Below are 17,683 nucleotides of genomic sequence, written 5' to 3' on the forward strand. Positions count from 1 at the left end.
AAGGCAGTTTTCCAGAAATGCACAATACTGAAAAATTCTACATTCCTTTAAATAATTAACTGCTTAAAATGGCTTTTTTAAAAAAGTCAACTGCGTTCAAGTTGAATATTGAGACTGCCAGAAATTATTCTTTCCATTTCAAAACTGTGAAACAGAGTGAGTTCCACCAGCAGGTCTCTGTGCCAGTGTCTACAGTTGTTTGTTTCAGAACCTCTAATTAGCTGCCTTATCTTCTACTAGAGATTCTTCTGGTGCTAAATTTTAATCATCCAAATTAATTGAAATACTGTAGCAATTTCAGATTAACATTTTCAAAATTAACAATGCATAAAATAAAATCACCCACAAATCTGCTTTGTAACAGCAGTCACTAATGAACTCCGCAAAACAGACCCGATCACACTGCTAATTTTGCACTGTACTGTACAGCTGAACTCCAGGAAATAAGCTCTCCTCTGTGCAAAAGCTGGCGTAAGTAGGGGACACAGAAGATCTCTACAAGAGTGAGGTCTCTGGAGCCAAACACTGCAATTAAGTCCTGGTACCAGCCAGGTGCTGTGTGACCTTGGGTAAATTACTTAAATCTCTCAGACCTGAGGCCGCCTCCACTGAAAAACAGCAGTATCTCAGAGGTTGTGGCAGACAGACTCTAAGATGGAACCCAGTGATCCCTACTGAACCCCAATAATACCTCCTGGTATTCACACACTTGTTAATCCCCTGCCCCGAATGCAGGCAGGACCTGTGACTTGCCTCTAGCCAATAAAAAGGGGATGGGATGTTATTTCCATGATTGGTGTTATATAAGATTTGAATTTCCATCTTGCCAGGAGACTCTATCACCTTGTTGGTTTGCATGCTTTGATGAAGCAAACAGCCATGATGGGGAGGCCCATGTGGCTAAGAACTGAGGGCAGCCTCTGGCCAACAGCGACCTAGGAATTGAGGACCTAATTCAACAGCCAGAAAAGCATCCTGCTAACAAGTATGTAAACAAGCTGGGGAGTGGACCTTTCACAACTGATCCTTCAGATGAGACACAGCCCTGTCTAACATCCTGAGAGAGGTCTTGCAGGAAACCATGAAGCAGAGGACCCAGCTAATTCATACCCAGATTTCTGACCCACAGAAACGCTGAGGTAATAAATATGCGCTGTTTTAAGCTGCTTAAATTTATGGCAACTTGTTAGATAACAATGGAAATGAATACAGAAGTATTAGTAATAACCATCACCACTGCCATCATTTACAGAGATGTGCTACATCTCATTAATGAATGCTTTATCTATTATCTATTCTTCACAATGACAGTAGGAAGTCTGCTGCTACTGGCCCCACTTTAGAGAGGATAAAACAGGCTGACTTGCCTAAGATTGTACAACTAGTAAGTAGAGAAGCAGGACACAAGCCTACTGCAGGGCTCTCGGTCTAACCCACTGCACAGGGCTGCCTCCAATGACTAAAAACATTGATGGGAGTGAAAATACCTAATACAGACAGAAGTAGGAGGATGCTTCCCTCCCTTTCTTTCCTCATCACTCCTTTGTTGCCACAGAGGCAGGCTGTGGCTAATTTAATGCCTCAAGGGCTACACTCTCTGGCTCTCCACCACTCTCACCCTGATTCTTCCAATGGAGAGCTGGCACATTTCTTCCCATGTGCCTCCATGAAACACGCTGTGTTAGGTCCCATTTCCTCAGTTCTCTTAATCTGACAGACAAATCTATGCTAATTTGTGAGTAGATAATGGTGGAACGAAGGATTACCTCCTTCTAGAAACATAATGCCTGCATCCAAAGGAGAATACCAAATGTATATTTTGGGTACAGTGACATGGTTACAAGGTGCTGTTGGGAAGCAAGAAAGTTTATTTCTCAGGTATCCCTGCAGTTAAAGCTATCAGCAGGGACAAGACTGTGTTGGGAACTGACCGCTTCCCATTTCAGGTACATTCCTTCAGATTTACGTCTTTCGATACAAGAAAATAATCAGAAGAGTGTAAAAATGGAAAAAGGACAAAGTAGAAGTGGAAAACCCAGCCATGGTATGCCCAAGAGGAAAATGTCTGAAACTCATTGTATACAGTAACAGATGTACCAACACACCTCAGAGATATTGCAGGTTCATTTCCAGACCACCACAATAAAGCAAATATCACAATAGAGTTAGATGAATTTCTGGTTTCCCAGGGCATATAAATGTTATGTTTATAGTATACTGTAGTCCATTAAGTGTGCAATAGCACTACATCTACACAAATCTACATACCTTAATTTTAAAATATTTTATTGCTAAAAAATGCTAACCATCATCTGAGCTCTCGGGAAATCATAATCTTTTTGCTGGTGGAGGGTCTTTCCTCGATGTGGATGGCTGCTGACTGATCAGGATGGTAGCTGCTGAAGGCTCGGGTGGCTGTGGCAACTTCTTCAACTAAGACAGCAATGAAGTTTGCCACATCGATTCTTCCTTTCACAATTTCTCTGTAGCAAGTAATGCTGTTTGATAGCGTGTTACCTACAGCAGAACTTCTTTCAAAATTGGAGTCAATCTTCTCAAACCCTTCTAGTGCTTTATCAACTAAGTTTATGTGATATTCTCAATTCTTTGTTATCATTTCAACAATCTTCTCGTAATCTTTACCAGGAGTAGATTCCAGCTCAAGAAACGACTTTCTTTAAGATGCAACTCTTCATCTATCATGAGATTGCCGCAAATCAGTCCCATCTTCAGGCTCCACTTCTAATTCCAGTTCTCTTGCTATTTCCACCATATCTGCAGTTCCTTCCTCCAATGAAGTCTGGAACCCCTCAAAGTCAGCCAGGAGGACTGGATTCAACTTCTTCCAAATGCCTCTTAATGTTGATATTTTGACCTCTTCCCATGAATCAGGAATATTCTTAATATCATCTAAAATGGTGATTCCTTTCCAGGAGGTTTTCAATTTACTTTGCCCAGATCCTTCAGAGGAATCACTATCACTATGTACTTCTTAAACAATAAGGCTTAAAATTCAGAATGACTCCTTCATCCATGAGCTGCAGAATGGATGTTGTGTTAGCAGGCATGAAAACAACATTAGTCTTGTTGCACATCTTCATCAGAGCTCCTGGATGACTCGGTGCATTGTCAATGAGCAGTAATATTATGAAAGGAATACTTTTTTTCTGAGTAGCAGGTCTCAACAGTGGGCTTAAAATATTCAATAAACCATGTTGTAAAACAGATGTGCTATCATCCAGGCTTTGCTGTTCTGCTGATAGAGCACAGAGTAGATTTAGCCGAATTCTCAAGGGCTCTAGGATTTTTGGAATGGCAAATAAACACTGGTTTCCTTTTAAAGTTACCAGCTTCCTTTGCTCCTAACACACAAGTCAATCTGTCCTTTGAAGCTCTGAAGCCAGGCATTGACTTTTCCTCTCTAGCTATGAAAGTCCTAGATGGCATCTTCTTCCAATAGAAGACTATTTCATCTACATTGGAAACCTGTTGTTTATTGTATCCACCTTCATTAATTATCTGAGCTAGAGCTTCTGGATAATCTGCTGCAGCTTCTACAACAGCACTTGCTACTTCACCTTGCACTTTGATGTTATAGAAAGAACTTCTTTCCTTAAAACTCATGATCTAACTTCTGCTGGCTTCCAACTTTTCTTCCACAGCTTACTCACCTGAGTTTCACAGAAATGAAGAGTTAGGGTCTTGTTCTGGATTAGGGAACATTGTGGCTGGTTTGATTTTCTATCTAGATCACCAAAACTTTCTCCATATCAGCAATAAGGCTGTTTCACTTTTTTATCATTCAGGGGTTCACTGGAGTAGCACTTTTAATTTCCTTCAAGCATTTTCCTTTGCATTCACAACTTGTCTAACTACTGCAAGAGGCCTCCCTTTTGGCCTATTTGGGCTCTTGTCATGCCTTCCTCTCTAAACTTAATCAGTTCTAGCTTTTGATTTAAAGTGAGAGACATGCAACTTGTTCCTTTCACTTGACCACTTAGAGGCCATCATAGTGTTATTAATTGGCCTAATTTCAATACTGTTGTGTCTTAGGGAGAAGGGAGGCCCGAGGAGAGGGAGAATGATAGGGAAACAACTAGTCAGTGGAGCACAGAAACAGATACATTTATCAATTAAGTTTGCTGTCTTATATAAGTGTGGTTTGTGGCACCCCAAAACAACTATCTAGTGACATCAGAGATCTTGGATCACAGGTCACCATCACAAATAATAATGAAAAATTTTTAAATATTGTAAGCATTACCAAATGGTCCCAGAGACACGAAGTGAGCAAATGCTGTTGGAAAAATGGTGCCAATAGACTTGCTCAATGCAGGGTTGCCACAAACCTTCAACTTGGTGAAAAACACAGTATCTGGGGAGAACAATAAAGCAAAGTGCAATAAAATGAGCTATGCCTGTATATAAAGTCCTGCTCAAACTAAGCTTCTCCTTTTCCCCTCCCCCATTCTTTGTAAACATAGCCCTTCTTTTTTTTTTTTTTTTTTTTAAGATTTCATTTATTTATTTGACAGAGAGTGCGCACAAGCAAGGGGAGCAGCAGGCAGAGGGAGAAGTAGGCTCCCCGCTGAGCAGGGAGCCGGATGTGGGGCTGGATCCTAGGATCCTGAGATCATGACCTGAGCGGAAGGCAGACACAGCCCCTTAACCAACTGAGCCACCCAGGCATCGCGATAGCCCTTCTTTCTTACGGAAAACAAAGTTCAAATGGAAATCACTTTTTTTTCCTTTTTACTTGTTTTTCTAGCTTGAAGTGGATTTATGTCACTTGACAAACAAAAGCATACTGGGTGCTAATGAACTGAGCTGACCCAAACCTAGTAACAGACTGGCAACTTTGAACATCTACAGTTCAATGTAAATTTACTTTCACTGATGTGACTGTCAGATATTTTGTCTCCTTGTCCTGTGCCCTTTAGTCCACATGCATTCTTCCTCATTTGCCTGCCTAGTCAACTACACCATTTATAACCTACAACACATATTTTGGTGGTTCACCACATACCACACAGTATTACTGTTGGACATGTTGTTTTCGTATGTCTTATTCTCGCCAACAAAATTCCAAGTTTCTCAAAGATGGTAAGTTTCCATATATTTCTAATATCTATGTAGGAAAGAATGAGTCTCAAAAAAGTTATCTGTAGAAAACAATTAAGTAGCTAACATAAACTTCAAATTAAAATTTTTAAAAGTCAACTTGATTTGAATATACTGAAAGATATAACTGCCAATATGAGTCATTTTGATAGAAATTCCACAAACTGACCTCCAATATTCTAATTAACTTGTGAATCATTCTCCCTATTTATATACAGAACCACTATATACTATTTGAAACCAGTCATTTTGACTCCACTGGTTCCTTTCATTTGCCTTACTTCAGACTAAAGCTCCGGAACAAGGTTACTTGGTTGCCAGAGGACACTGACCCACAAGAAATTTCTGAAGTTTTTTTGTGTGTGTGTACTTAGTCTTATAGGGCACATTCTTCTTCTTCTGACATGTAATATTTGACTACCAGGACCATAGATATAGCAAAGGAAGCCCAGGCCATACTTTTCAAGTAAGGAGTGCTTTATTCAGTGATAAATGCTAAAAGCAGCTCACCAGGTTTGAGACCTCCTTTTTAGAATATTTTTCTAAATACTTAATACATTATTTTCTAAAGACTGATTACTATAATAACAGAAATTATCAGTTAGCAGTGCATAAATGACCCAGAGGTAGGTTCTATATATAATATTCCAAATGTTTTATTTCAATAATCACATTATTGATACTGTGTTTCCCACCAAAAGCATCCCTGTGTAGGTCTTCAAATATTCACCCCACCCTGATTCCTATGCCGGAGGTACCCGAGCAGGTGGAAAACACGGGCTTACTTAGCAAGGTGTGGACACACCTGCCAGATGACAGCAATAGTGACCCTTTGTGAGCCTGGCATGAGACTCTAAAAGAAAAAATAAATCCTCCCCAAACCAGAAAAAGGTGTGAGCATGGGACTAGGATGTACATTTCAGAAATCTGTCATCAATGTAAAGGGAACGAGAAGGGTAGTAGTCCTGAAAATAACTACAAGGGGATCGATCACCTTAGTGCAAAACTAGTCTTATCGTCTATAATTTAATAGAAGCTTGAGAACAAATCAACTATTTTAAAAACCAGAGCAGGCTCCCAGCACTCATTTGCAGCTTGGATTTCTCATTTCTGTGCAATGCATCTTAATCACTGGGTTCTACTGTCCCAATTTTTTCAAGTTCATTCTTTTAATGTGAAATATACTTTTACACACTTACAATTATGCTCCCAATATTTAGATTAGTATTTATATCTGATGAGAAATTAGTTTTAGGGGTGACAGAAAAGACAGAAGTAGGTCTGTCTGATATGGAAATATCATAATCTATGGATACTTTATTACTTATTATAGACAAAAGCTCATTTACTAAAGCCTTCAAGAATATACATTTGTCTCCCCCATAAAAAAAGGAAAAAATGTATTTTTAGATCAGTGATTTTTAAAATCCTGGGCTGCTATTTTTCTCATCAATGTTTTGTATTTAGAAACTAAAACTACAAAATTTCTCTATTGAGCAAATTGACATTATGTTTAGAAGCAAAGCTAAAAGAAATCAACAATCCTGTTCAGATTTGGAATGAGTTCAACAATTGTTTGAAATTAAAACATTAAGGAAAACTGTATTAAAATGTGATTCAATACAAAAAACCAGCATAACAAAATTGCTATTTACATAAATAAAAACATATATAGACAACCCAGACTAAAAGCAGTATGAGCCCACATGTGCTTCTCTCTTTCAATTCCATTTGTTTTGCACATAATTAGATTTTTTATGTGTTTATCAGACTATTCACTGTGTTTATGACACTTGCCATAGCATAGTGAGTCAGTATATAAAATAGTAATGTAATATTCAAATATTTTCATATGTACACCCATATACATGCATTTATGCAATTAAGACTTTGTGCCTGTATCTGTTCCTTCTTCAGACAGAACAGAAATTCCTTATGAAAAGGAGCTATGTTTTATAATTAATGATATTGCTGGTGCTTATTGTGGTATACAAAGCTAGCTGGTAATGAAAGAGTTCTTGAATTCCTTTCTTCATACAAGAACAAATAGGAATGGCATTACATGTCAATCCTATCCACCTGAAAGAGAAAGTGACCACCTTTGAAGGTATCTCTGCTAAAAAACTGTAGGACATCTCCTCAGTGAATAAGAAAAGACAATGTTTCCAAGCCACATGTTTCTCTTTGTAATCAAAAGTTACAATAAGCATATGAAAAGCAAGAGCGCTCCAAAAGAACTCTTTTATCATTTAACCATTATCTCTTCATTTACTATTCAAGGTTATCAGGAATCACATGGGTAACTTAAGATCAGAAAGAAAATGGGCTACCTAAATATCTGCCATCTACTCCATCTAATCTTTAGGCAGCACAATACAGAACAATGGCCTGAATTTTTTTAAAAAAAGCTAGTGTCGGAGATGCTATGAAGTGCACAAATTTAAGACAAAAACATGGGCTTGATCAAAAGAACACATGTCCTGGTATATAGATTTGCCACATACAAACTAAAATAAATCTTGTATATTTTATACGTAGAAGGAAATTTTTAAAGTTCAGTATTAAAATTTAATTGGTAACTTTGACCTTGAGTGCCACTTTAGTAAAATGATAAATACTACAACAGTGCTCAGATTTTGAGATTTACGATCTCATGTTCTTGAAAAAGGCCTAGCACCTCTGTGTTCCTGAAATAATTGATCTGTCTCTTACAAGTGTTATTTTCCTGAAACCAACATCTGTCTTAGGAATAAAAGTACAAACTGATGAAAATACCCTGCTATATTTAAGATATCCAAAAGAGCTACCAGAATTTGCATCTAACACATTACTTTATCTATAAGTAGTCAAGATCATAAATTGATAAATTTCTTAGCACACAATAGAAGAAAAAATCAACTGCAAAGCCATTTGTAAATATTTTCTATCAAGATTAACCACAATTATTAATTAAGAGTGAATGTTTTTTGTTTTTGTTTTTAAATAGGTTCCACACCCACCATGGAGCTTGAATTCATGACCCTGAGACCAAGATCTGAGCTGAGATCAAGAGCAGATGCTTAACTGACTGAGCCACCCAGGAGGGCCCAAGAGTGAATGTTTAAAATGTGCTAACAAGACACACTGCAAACCTATAGATCACATTTTTCTTAGTTTGAATAGAACCCCACATTATATGTTTTCAACTTGGGAGGTTTTCCTTTCTTTTGTTTCTTTAATGCAATCACAAACACTAGCTTCACCAAAAAACTCTCAACCACCATTGTTGATTGCTTCTCTTAAAGATATATAAAATATCACAGAAATCCATCAGAGAAGCAGGGAATAACTGCAAATCTGAAAACAACTGTAATTCTGGAACTTCTAGCTTCAGTGGAAAATCAACATAAAATTCTGGCTCTGTTTGCAAAGAAATAACTGGCAAATAATGACTAAAGTTCCCATATTAAGTTTCATGCTCTATCGTAAAGTAATAATTATAATAACGGCACCCCTCCACATTTACTGCATAGCTGGTGCTGTTGTAAGTGCTGTATACCTATTAACTCATGTAATGCTCACAACAACTTTGTAAGGTAGGTTCCATTATTAGTGTCCTTTTAATGAGGAAACTACAGCAGAGAGAGAATGAAAGAAATTGCCACAGGTTAACAGCAAATGAGCACTTAAGTTGGGACCCCAGCCCAGGCAATGTGCCTCAGAGCCATGCTTCTTTCTCACCACTAGATTATTCAGTGCTCTATTACTACATCCATCCACTTTGTCAGGAGCGGGGGATTAAAAACAAGAGAGCCAATGCGTGCAGAAAAAGCATACGGCTATTCATTAATTCATTTAACAATTATTAGGCACCTACTACCCATAAAACTATGCATTAAGTTCCTTTCCAAAAAAAGGTTTATAGTTAATCAGTTTTTTCTACAAGCCATCCTAAGTGAGACCCTGGGAAGCAGTCAGTGTATCAGCACTTGGAGATGTCAACTAAATTAGCTAGAAAAGATTAAAGGAATTTCCACAGTAAAAGCACTAACAGCAAATAATGCCCCTTGGAGCAGTGTGTCCTTGCTGAGGAAGCCTCAGTTTTGCTAATTTTTTATTTAAACATCTTGGAATGAATGTACAAACTGTGAAAGTATGCTAAATGATAGTTACATCAGGACCAACTCAGCACAGGGCAGTGGTCAAGCAAGGGTTAGCTTTGAACAAAAAAGCTTTGCAACTTACCAACTGAAAGAAGCAAAGATGCAAAAGACAACCAACTCTAAACACATAATTCAAGCCTAACATCAAAAGATACCACAGAGAGAAACAGTTGTTATAACATTAGCATCTACAACAGGCAAGATTATCAACCCTTTGTTTTTGCTTTTTGTTTTGCTTTTATTCGTAAATGTGGAGAAATGAGAAAATGCTCATATATAATTACCATACCTAATGGAAAACTGTATGATATACAATGTGTGTGTGTGTGTAGGTGTTTTTATGTGTGTACTTATTTTTCTCTTACAAACATAACATATAGGACCCCTTCTTTTGTATTTGTAAGTTTATTCTTCATGAAGTTCTAAAATCTTTGGTCAATTAGGAATACCAGAACAGCAGTACCTATACAGAGCCATCAACTTGAGGATAAACTATCATATTACTCATCCACTTTGTTATATTTAAACATTGTATGAATTCACTATATCTCTACTTAAATAATCTAAGGGCTCCTAAAAATTCTGGCTATAAAGTAAATTGTTAATTGCCAAATGTGTTCCTACTGACACACTAAAGAAATTCATTTCCCTGGAAGAAAATGGATTAAATGAAAATGCCCATAGAAGAGAAAATATTTTTAAAATAACACTTGTAAAGGTTAGATCGTTTTCTGAAATAAAAATACTACAAGTCACACAAAATAAGAAAAAAAAAATATGCTGACAGTCATACTAAATAGAAAAGAAGTCACTTCTAAATATTATTCCAGAATCCTCTGCAAAGGGTTTTGTGTTGGGAGAGTTCAAACTATTAAAATAAACCAGACCCCCTATTTTTTAAATGGCCTCAATTTTGTTCTGTAGTTGGAAGATTTAAACTGATCTCAGGACATAAGTGAGGCAATTTCTAGCCAGAGGCAACAAAGCTTCTATAAATCTTTTCAAACAGCTCATAAACTGGCATGGCTACCATGGGTGTGGTTTCAGTTAAAAGCTATAATGCTTTGAAAGCTAAACTTTACAACTAGGTGAACACTGTTTATGATGAGAAAACAAAACACATAATCCAGATTATTTTCCAGCAGGTTTACTTCATGTCCCACCTGATTTATTGTCAAGTTCATATATTTTGAATCCTTTAGCTATGAATACCCTTTACCCACAATAATACGACCATATACATAGCAAATCTTTGGTAATTAAACTGTGGAAGGCATTGCTTAATGGATGAAAAAATAATTATACTAAAATAATGACAGGGCAAACTTCATGATGTTAAATAGAAAACAACTGAATGCTCTCTGCAGACAAATAATTGGTCCCCAAGGAGGGTACGTATTCACAAAGTCCTTAAATTCATTCTTCCATTATAAAATAGTACAGATAAAGGGTGAAGAAAGTATTTTCCCAAATGCGGAGGGTACCAAGATTGTCTAGTTTACGAGCTCCCTCCACCACCTTAGAAAAGTCCATTTTTAAGTGCCAACTTGTTGGTTGATTTTCTTTCCATATTTGGGAGGGAGAAGGTGGAGGGCATTGGATATGTTAGCATTAACCCAACAGCCTGAGGCTGTTCGGTAAGAAAATAACCAGCTCAGTCAATGGTTCTTGAAAGAGTGTGGTACTGGTGGTTACTCATCATGTGAGCCTGTCCCAGGAAGCACCGTCAGGTAAATGATTTACACGTTAGACTGGCGCCTCCTGGTCACACATTACATACCAAACTGCCAGGAACAAAGGCCAACAATCTGTCTGATTTCTATAGCAATTCCCATATACTTTCCTAATTGCTTAACTGAAGTCATGATTATAGACATGTAATCAGAAACACACCTGGATCCACCTGTCTGGGGCTTCTTCGGAGTCCATTGGCCCGTTTCTGTGCAGAAAAGTAAAACAAAGCAAAACAAAGATTAGATTTCACATTAAATTGTATTAGTACACGGTACTTTGGAAGGCCAATTAATGTTGCACTTTCTCCATTTAAAAGTATGACTAAATTTGATCAAAACACATGGTTCTACAGTTTTTATAATTTAAACTTTTTGCTTCTCTAATAAGTCTTCCACTTGAACATCTATATTTGATGTTGTTGATATTATGCCATAGAAAAGAAACATCTTTTCATTTGCCATCTCTGGGTACGATGACTCAAACCCCCCCCCCTTTTTTTTTTTAAAGTTGTAATGACTACAGGAATTACGAGAACAAAGCCCAAGTAGCTATTCTTGGTTGGAAAATGCCCCAGCAAAGACATGTAAACTCCAAAACTCTAACTCAGCTATTTCTGAGTCCTGAGAGGTCAGAGACTGGAGAACCTCAAAACAGAGATCTGAAGCTCTGACTTTAACACACACTTAACTGAGAATGGTGTTTTAATTATGGTCACTTGTATCTCAGTACTTGACGAAATAACATAGGCATGCAGCTTGTGAACCATGAAAGTGAATTCTTATCACAGGAAAAGCCATAAGAAAAATTGTGCATTACAAAAATTAGAAGATGCAAAAGAAATTTTAAATGTTTGAAAATGCATGGTTATGTGTTCAATTTCACATGGAATTAAATTCATTTCCACCTAATAACTATAGTAATCTCACTAATTAATAAGGACTTGATTATCACTTTTTATTACACAACTGGATGAAATGCTGAGTCTATACCATATAATTTAGATTTTCACAAAAGCAATTTTCTCCCTATGTGTGTTGGGGTTTGCGCCTGTGTGTGGAGGAGACTTGGTTTCATTCAGAGCACATGTGGCTTTGCCAAGCACACATTAGCCACGGATTTTTCTTGGGGTTCTTCCTGCTGTTTTCATTCACAAGTTAAATGGGTGAAAAAGGGTCTTACAGCTTTCTTAATGGCCTCGAAGCCCACCCAGCAGACGTTCAGTTTTCTCAAGGTGAAAGCAAACTGGAGAAATTTTAAAATTTTGTGTTTTTAACCCAACTACTTTCAAAATGAATTTGTAAAATCTGAATATGACCATTAAGATCAGTGTTGAACCTGTATTGAGCAAGACAGATAGCCATACTGGAAAAACTAGTATAAAGAAGGCCGTTATAAGTGAGAAGAAAATGTCACTCTGGGCTTCTTGGTAGCCAAGGCACAGAAAGGGGAAGCATAAGAGTCAAAGATTCATAGCTGATAATTTGGAAGAAAGCTGCTTTCAGAGAAAAATCTCTTTTCTATCTGAAATGGTATAACATTCTTTATAGCTCTATAAAGGACAATGAATGCAAGGGACAATATTTTCAACAGGAAAATATATAATGATGGATATCAGGTTGCTACTTACTTCCTACATATCCCTTCACCTTCTTAATGTACAGAAGCTGTCTTTCTATGTTCTTATATCTCCTACTATCAAAACGCTTAGAGGCAAGAAAGGAATTCAACCTTTGGGTGTTAGTCCTGGAATCCCTGAATTAGTACCACTTAAAAATTATAGACTTAAGGGGCGCCTGGGTGGCTCAGTCGTTAAGCGTCTGCCTTCGGCTCAGGTCATGATCCCAGGGTCCTGGGATCGAGTCCCGCATCGGGCTCCTTGCTCAGTGGGAAGCCTGCTTCTCCCTCTGCCTGCAGCTCCCCCTGCTTGTGCTAGTGCTCTCTCTCTGACAAATAAAATCTTGATAAAAAAAATAAAATTGTAGACTTAAAATGTGAAAAAGAGCCCTTGAGTTTAAAACCAACACTCTATTACCTTGAGGTTAGGAATAAAATAGAGAACAATTTGCAACAACACAGATGTACCTAGAGGGTACAAACTAAGTGAAAAAAGTCAGAGAAAGACATACCACAGGATTTCACTCATATGTGGAATTTAAAAAAAAAATGAACAAAGAAAAAAGAGAAAACAAACAAAAAACAGACTCTTAAATACAGAGAACAAACTGGTGGTTTCCAGAGGGGAGAGGGTGGGGTGAGTGAAATAGGTGATGGAGATTAAAGAGTACACTTGTCACTGTATTGTACACCTGAAACAAATATCATACTATGTGAAAAATATAGAAAGTATGGTATAATTATTAAGAATATGGATTCTAGAATCAGACTGCCAGAGTTCAAATTCAGACCTTGTCACTTGGCACCTGCTATTTGATTGTGAACAAGTTAGTTAACATCTCTGTGCCTCAGTTTTCTCACCTATAAAAATGGGGATAATAATAGCACCACTTCACAGCATTTGTGAGAATTAAATGAATCATGTGAAATGACTGGAACAGTTGCTGCCATGCAATAAGGATTACTAAGTGACAGCTTATTATTATTATTATTATTATTATTATTAAACTTCACGGTATTTTGACTGTTAAGTACCGCGCGCTAACCGATTGCGCCACTGGAGCTCCTATTTTGACTGTTTAAATGCACACAAATTACAAACGATTTTCCTAAGTTGTTACCCTACTGCTTATGTTTAAGGTTTTTCCTCCTAAAAATCAGTGAGCCTGAAAACAGACTTTTCTACAGGAAGAGTGGGCAGTGGGATTATGATTTGCTGCATTGAAAAAAAAATTTTTAAGCTACTTAGACCAAATACCTCTGGAGATTTATTATACTTCTAAAGCACCTATAAAAGTATTTTACATTGCAAGAAATTTTGGAAATGTTTAACAGAGCATATTTAAACAATTTTAAAATGCTAATTTCAATTGTCATTCTGTCATATTCCATCCAACACACTCCCCTCCCCCACTTGTATTCTCAAAAGCCTGGGACAGCGCTTTTGTCCCCAGCAGGGAGAGGAGAGAAAACAAGAGGGCACAACCCCTGGGAGCTTGTCACGTACAGCTCCATGAGATCAGGAGAATTGATCTTCAGAACCTTCTCAATCTTCTTTGATCAACCTAGAAGGGGCAGGGGAGGGGACAACCAACCAACCTAATTTTAGAAGCATTTGAGTTATTTCTTGCTTCATTACCTATTACCTTGTCTTTCTCTAAAAGAACTACTTTTATCACCCAAGAATCTCTTCTTGCCTCTTGGGAGAAATTTAATTCTCTGTTGATTTTACCAACAAAATAAGCAAAGGTTCATTTGCTATGGAACTGGCTTTGGTTCCTCTGTTTTAAAGGTGAAAAACCCTTTAAGGAATGGATTTAGAGTACATATGTGTTAAACAGATACTTTGAATGGATACAAATGATAATCTTACTTCCTACAGCTAGAGGTACCTTCTGAAGGTCCACTCCAAAATGGGATGTGGGATGAACATCCCAGGTGTTGTCATGAAGGCCTACAGATGTTGTGGCTATTGAAAACTGACCTACCTCGAGAATGAAGTGTAAAATTAAAAATTAAAAAAGTCACAATCATAGCTATTGAAAGGGGAAAAGAATAGGACCACAAACTGGTATATGGGGAGAAAGAAGATCTTCACAAGAGCGGGTTGATATGCAGATCACAGAGCACATTGTTTATTTCTGGGAAGACTGGAACATAAAGCATCTGCCTCAGAGAGTTAAACTGCCTTCCATACAGTCTTGGTGAAGAGGTATAAAGTGAAAGATGCTTCTTAACGTTCTTTTGCTACACTTCTCCTTAAACCAAGCTAAGATTTCCAAATAGGTTGGCCAGTAACTATAATTATACATCCAAAATAAACGTTATTAGCAGAATCATGTATTAAATAAAAATTGCACTTATTGTATCCAAAAGTTAAGCAAGTCACTAAACCACTGATGCCGCATTAAGAAAAGTCAACGTGAAAATGAATTCATTTCATAATAGGCTTCCATGTAATTTTTTTAAGAGGATAAAATGCCTGGAGAGAATTATTTAGTATCATGTGAAAATTATTAACCACTCCTTATGAGCACACTTTCTGTAAATATACTCACTTCACATCACTTAAATAAAATCAAGTGAAATCATCTTCTTTGGGGAAAAAAGTATCTTTTGTAAAGTAACAAAGGTCACAGCTCTAAAAGGAACTTTGTCTCGATAATCTAAGGATAACATGAGAATAAGAGAAGCAAGTTGTGTTCCAAGATCTTCAGAGGCAGCATCCTTATAGTCCTCATGAAAAACCTTACCTGTCAACTAAACACTGAACGAAATTTCACATTATTTTAGCCCTAGAAGAACTTATGTGAACTATTTTAAAAAATATTCCTTGATCTAGATTCTAGACTTTAAAATATAGTGCACTGATACACCAAAGAGGTGCATATGAGCATCCTCACAACACTCTTGACACCCTATGTGCAAATGACACGCTTGTGCAAAAGAGAAGCAGAAACAATCTTATCTGATGTCTTACTGTACTTTTCATTATTTTTACCACCTATATAAATGCCAGCCTTAAACAATATTATACCACTCTTTATGATATATAATAATCTGTTAAAATAATTTTGTATAGAATTTTTTTGTTATTCTTTTACTCCAAAATTCTCAAGTTACTATACTTTTGGTTCCTATAACCAATCACATGCATTTTATATTTTAATTTTCTCAGTGATATTATTTTTGGAGGTCAGGTGAGAAATTTGCTACTTTCGGTTAAAGGCCAAGGCAATGGTCCAGAACCCGTCATATTTTTCATTCTTTCATATTTTTAAAAAATAGCTTACTCTGAGAGGTGACAGGGATCACACAGTTCTAAGCCATTAGACCTTAGACTGTGTTAAACCAAAAGAAAATGTTATCCGACCTTGCTTTGATCAATAAGACATGATACAAATCATGTTTGTGCTCAAAACAGAAAACTACTAGAAATATGAATCCACATCCTTAGATGAACAACGTTAGAACTTTTCAGGACTAGCAAATGTTGGGCAGCAATGCAATGTTTCATGACAGGGACAGGTCTACTAATTCCCTGGGATGAGGGCTACCATCCTTCTGTACCAGCAGAATCAAAGATATTCATTCCAAAGAATACAGATGCATTAAATTTTATTTAATTAAATTAAAACTCCAGGGGTTTGTGGAATTCTGCAGGAAACTAGGGAAAAGTATTCCCATATCCGTGCCACACATTGTAACAATATTTGAAATTTACCTAAGTACTAAGATTCTGAAAAGTTCCATTTCACACATATTCTTGAATATTCACATTTTTCCTTTACCTAAGATCTTCAGGCAGCGACTGACTGAAAACTCCTCTGATTTAACCTGTGCATTTCATTCACAAGGACTTGGTTGCTCACTGTAGTTCTGTTTCTATCCATTTTAAGAGGTACACTTCACATTCTAAAAGCTCAAGCCTGCTTAAGTTAGCAAACAACCCAAAATGCAAAAGTTAATGTATAAAAAAAAATTAAATGTTAATCTTACCTCCAGTGGTTTGAGCGTCCCTTGTTCTGAAACAAATGTAAAAATTGGCATTGTCAGTGTAAAGTTATTTTGTTTGGTTAGCAACCTTAGCTTGTTCTCTGCAGCTTGGTAAAACACTGCAGCTTTGTTTCTCTTAACTGATACTTGCAATGTATTTCCAGGGTCCCTCAGGCTGGGCTAGTAATTGTTTTGCAACCCAGGTTCTCTTGCCTTATTGGCTTGTCAGGAAAGTGACTCATAGTTCTAAATGACTTCTAGGTTATGCTTAACTTTTTCAATTGTTGATTAAGCAATGTCAATCCAACCACATAAAGCTCCTTAAAACAGAGGCTTGCACTAAATTTACATGCATGAGAGAAAGCTAGGTGGGAACCAGTCTTTCAACACACCTAGTTTTAAGAATCTAGACACACAAATTACAAAGGTATTTCATCAACTATAACAATTGCGAATTTAACACTGTACAATATTGCATATGGATTTTTTTTTTCATTAAGTGGCTCTAACTCTTATTTTTGATTTGGGGGGGAAATACAGTTCGATTTAAAGAGGGAAATAAAAAACTGACAGGATTCGATTCCAATGCTAATTTTCCTTTCATCCTTAGTCTTCCCATCTGTAAATAGAAACAATAATCTCTTCATTACATTTGAGTTCTTGAACATGACGAGCAGTTATAAAAGGCCCTGAGATCTGCAGGTGACTATGGTGGCCGAAGAGTAAAGGGTCACTCTGAGAGTAAAGGCCCGCACTGCACATGGACACCTGGTGGATGATGCTTCCTGTCCCCATTCCCAGGAGCACCTATACACCTTATCGCTTTTCCAGACTGTGAACGAAAACACCTCATCATTTTGAGTCTATGCCTATAGTCTTCCTGTCCAAAATGACCCTCTGAGGAAGGATCTGAGAAAAGAAGAAACTGAGGGAAACATCAGGAAAGAACAGGCAGGCCTAAATGAGAGCTCTGTAAGCTGTTTCCTAGGAGGATCCAAGAAGCCCCACAACAAGAGTTCAAGGGGAAAATTCCGACCAGAACACCTGACTAGCTGTCACAAATTGCTTTACACAGG

General features: G+C 37.2%; 1 protein-coding gene across 2 annotated transcripts in view; it reads right to left on the minus strand.

Annotated features, from left to right (window-relative positions):
* VAV3 (vav guanine nucleotide exchange factor 3) overlaps positions 1–17,683 on the minus strand; it is a 356,625-nt gene that overhangs the window by 99,903 nt on the left and 239,039 nt on the right. For both annotated transcript variants that reach the window (XM_027620157.2, XM_027620165.2), the window contains exons 18-19: positions 16,611–16,636; positions 11,157–11,202 (exon numbers count right to left, since the gene is read on the minus strand). In XM_027620157.2, coding sequence (XP_027475958.1) covers positions 11,157–11,202; positions 16,611–16,636 — 72 coding nt within the window. The remainder of the gene's footprint in view (positions 1–11,156; positions 11,203–16,610; positions 16,637–17,683) is intronic.

The sequence above is a fragment of the Zalophus californianus genome, chromosome 4 (assembly GCF_009762305.2).
Source record: "Zalophus californianus isolate mZalCal1 chromosome 4, mZalCal1.pri.v2, whole genome shotgun sequence".
Taxonomy (NCBI): Eukaryota; Metazoa; Chordata; class Mammalia; order Carnivora; family Otariidae; genus Zalophus; species Zalophus californianus.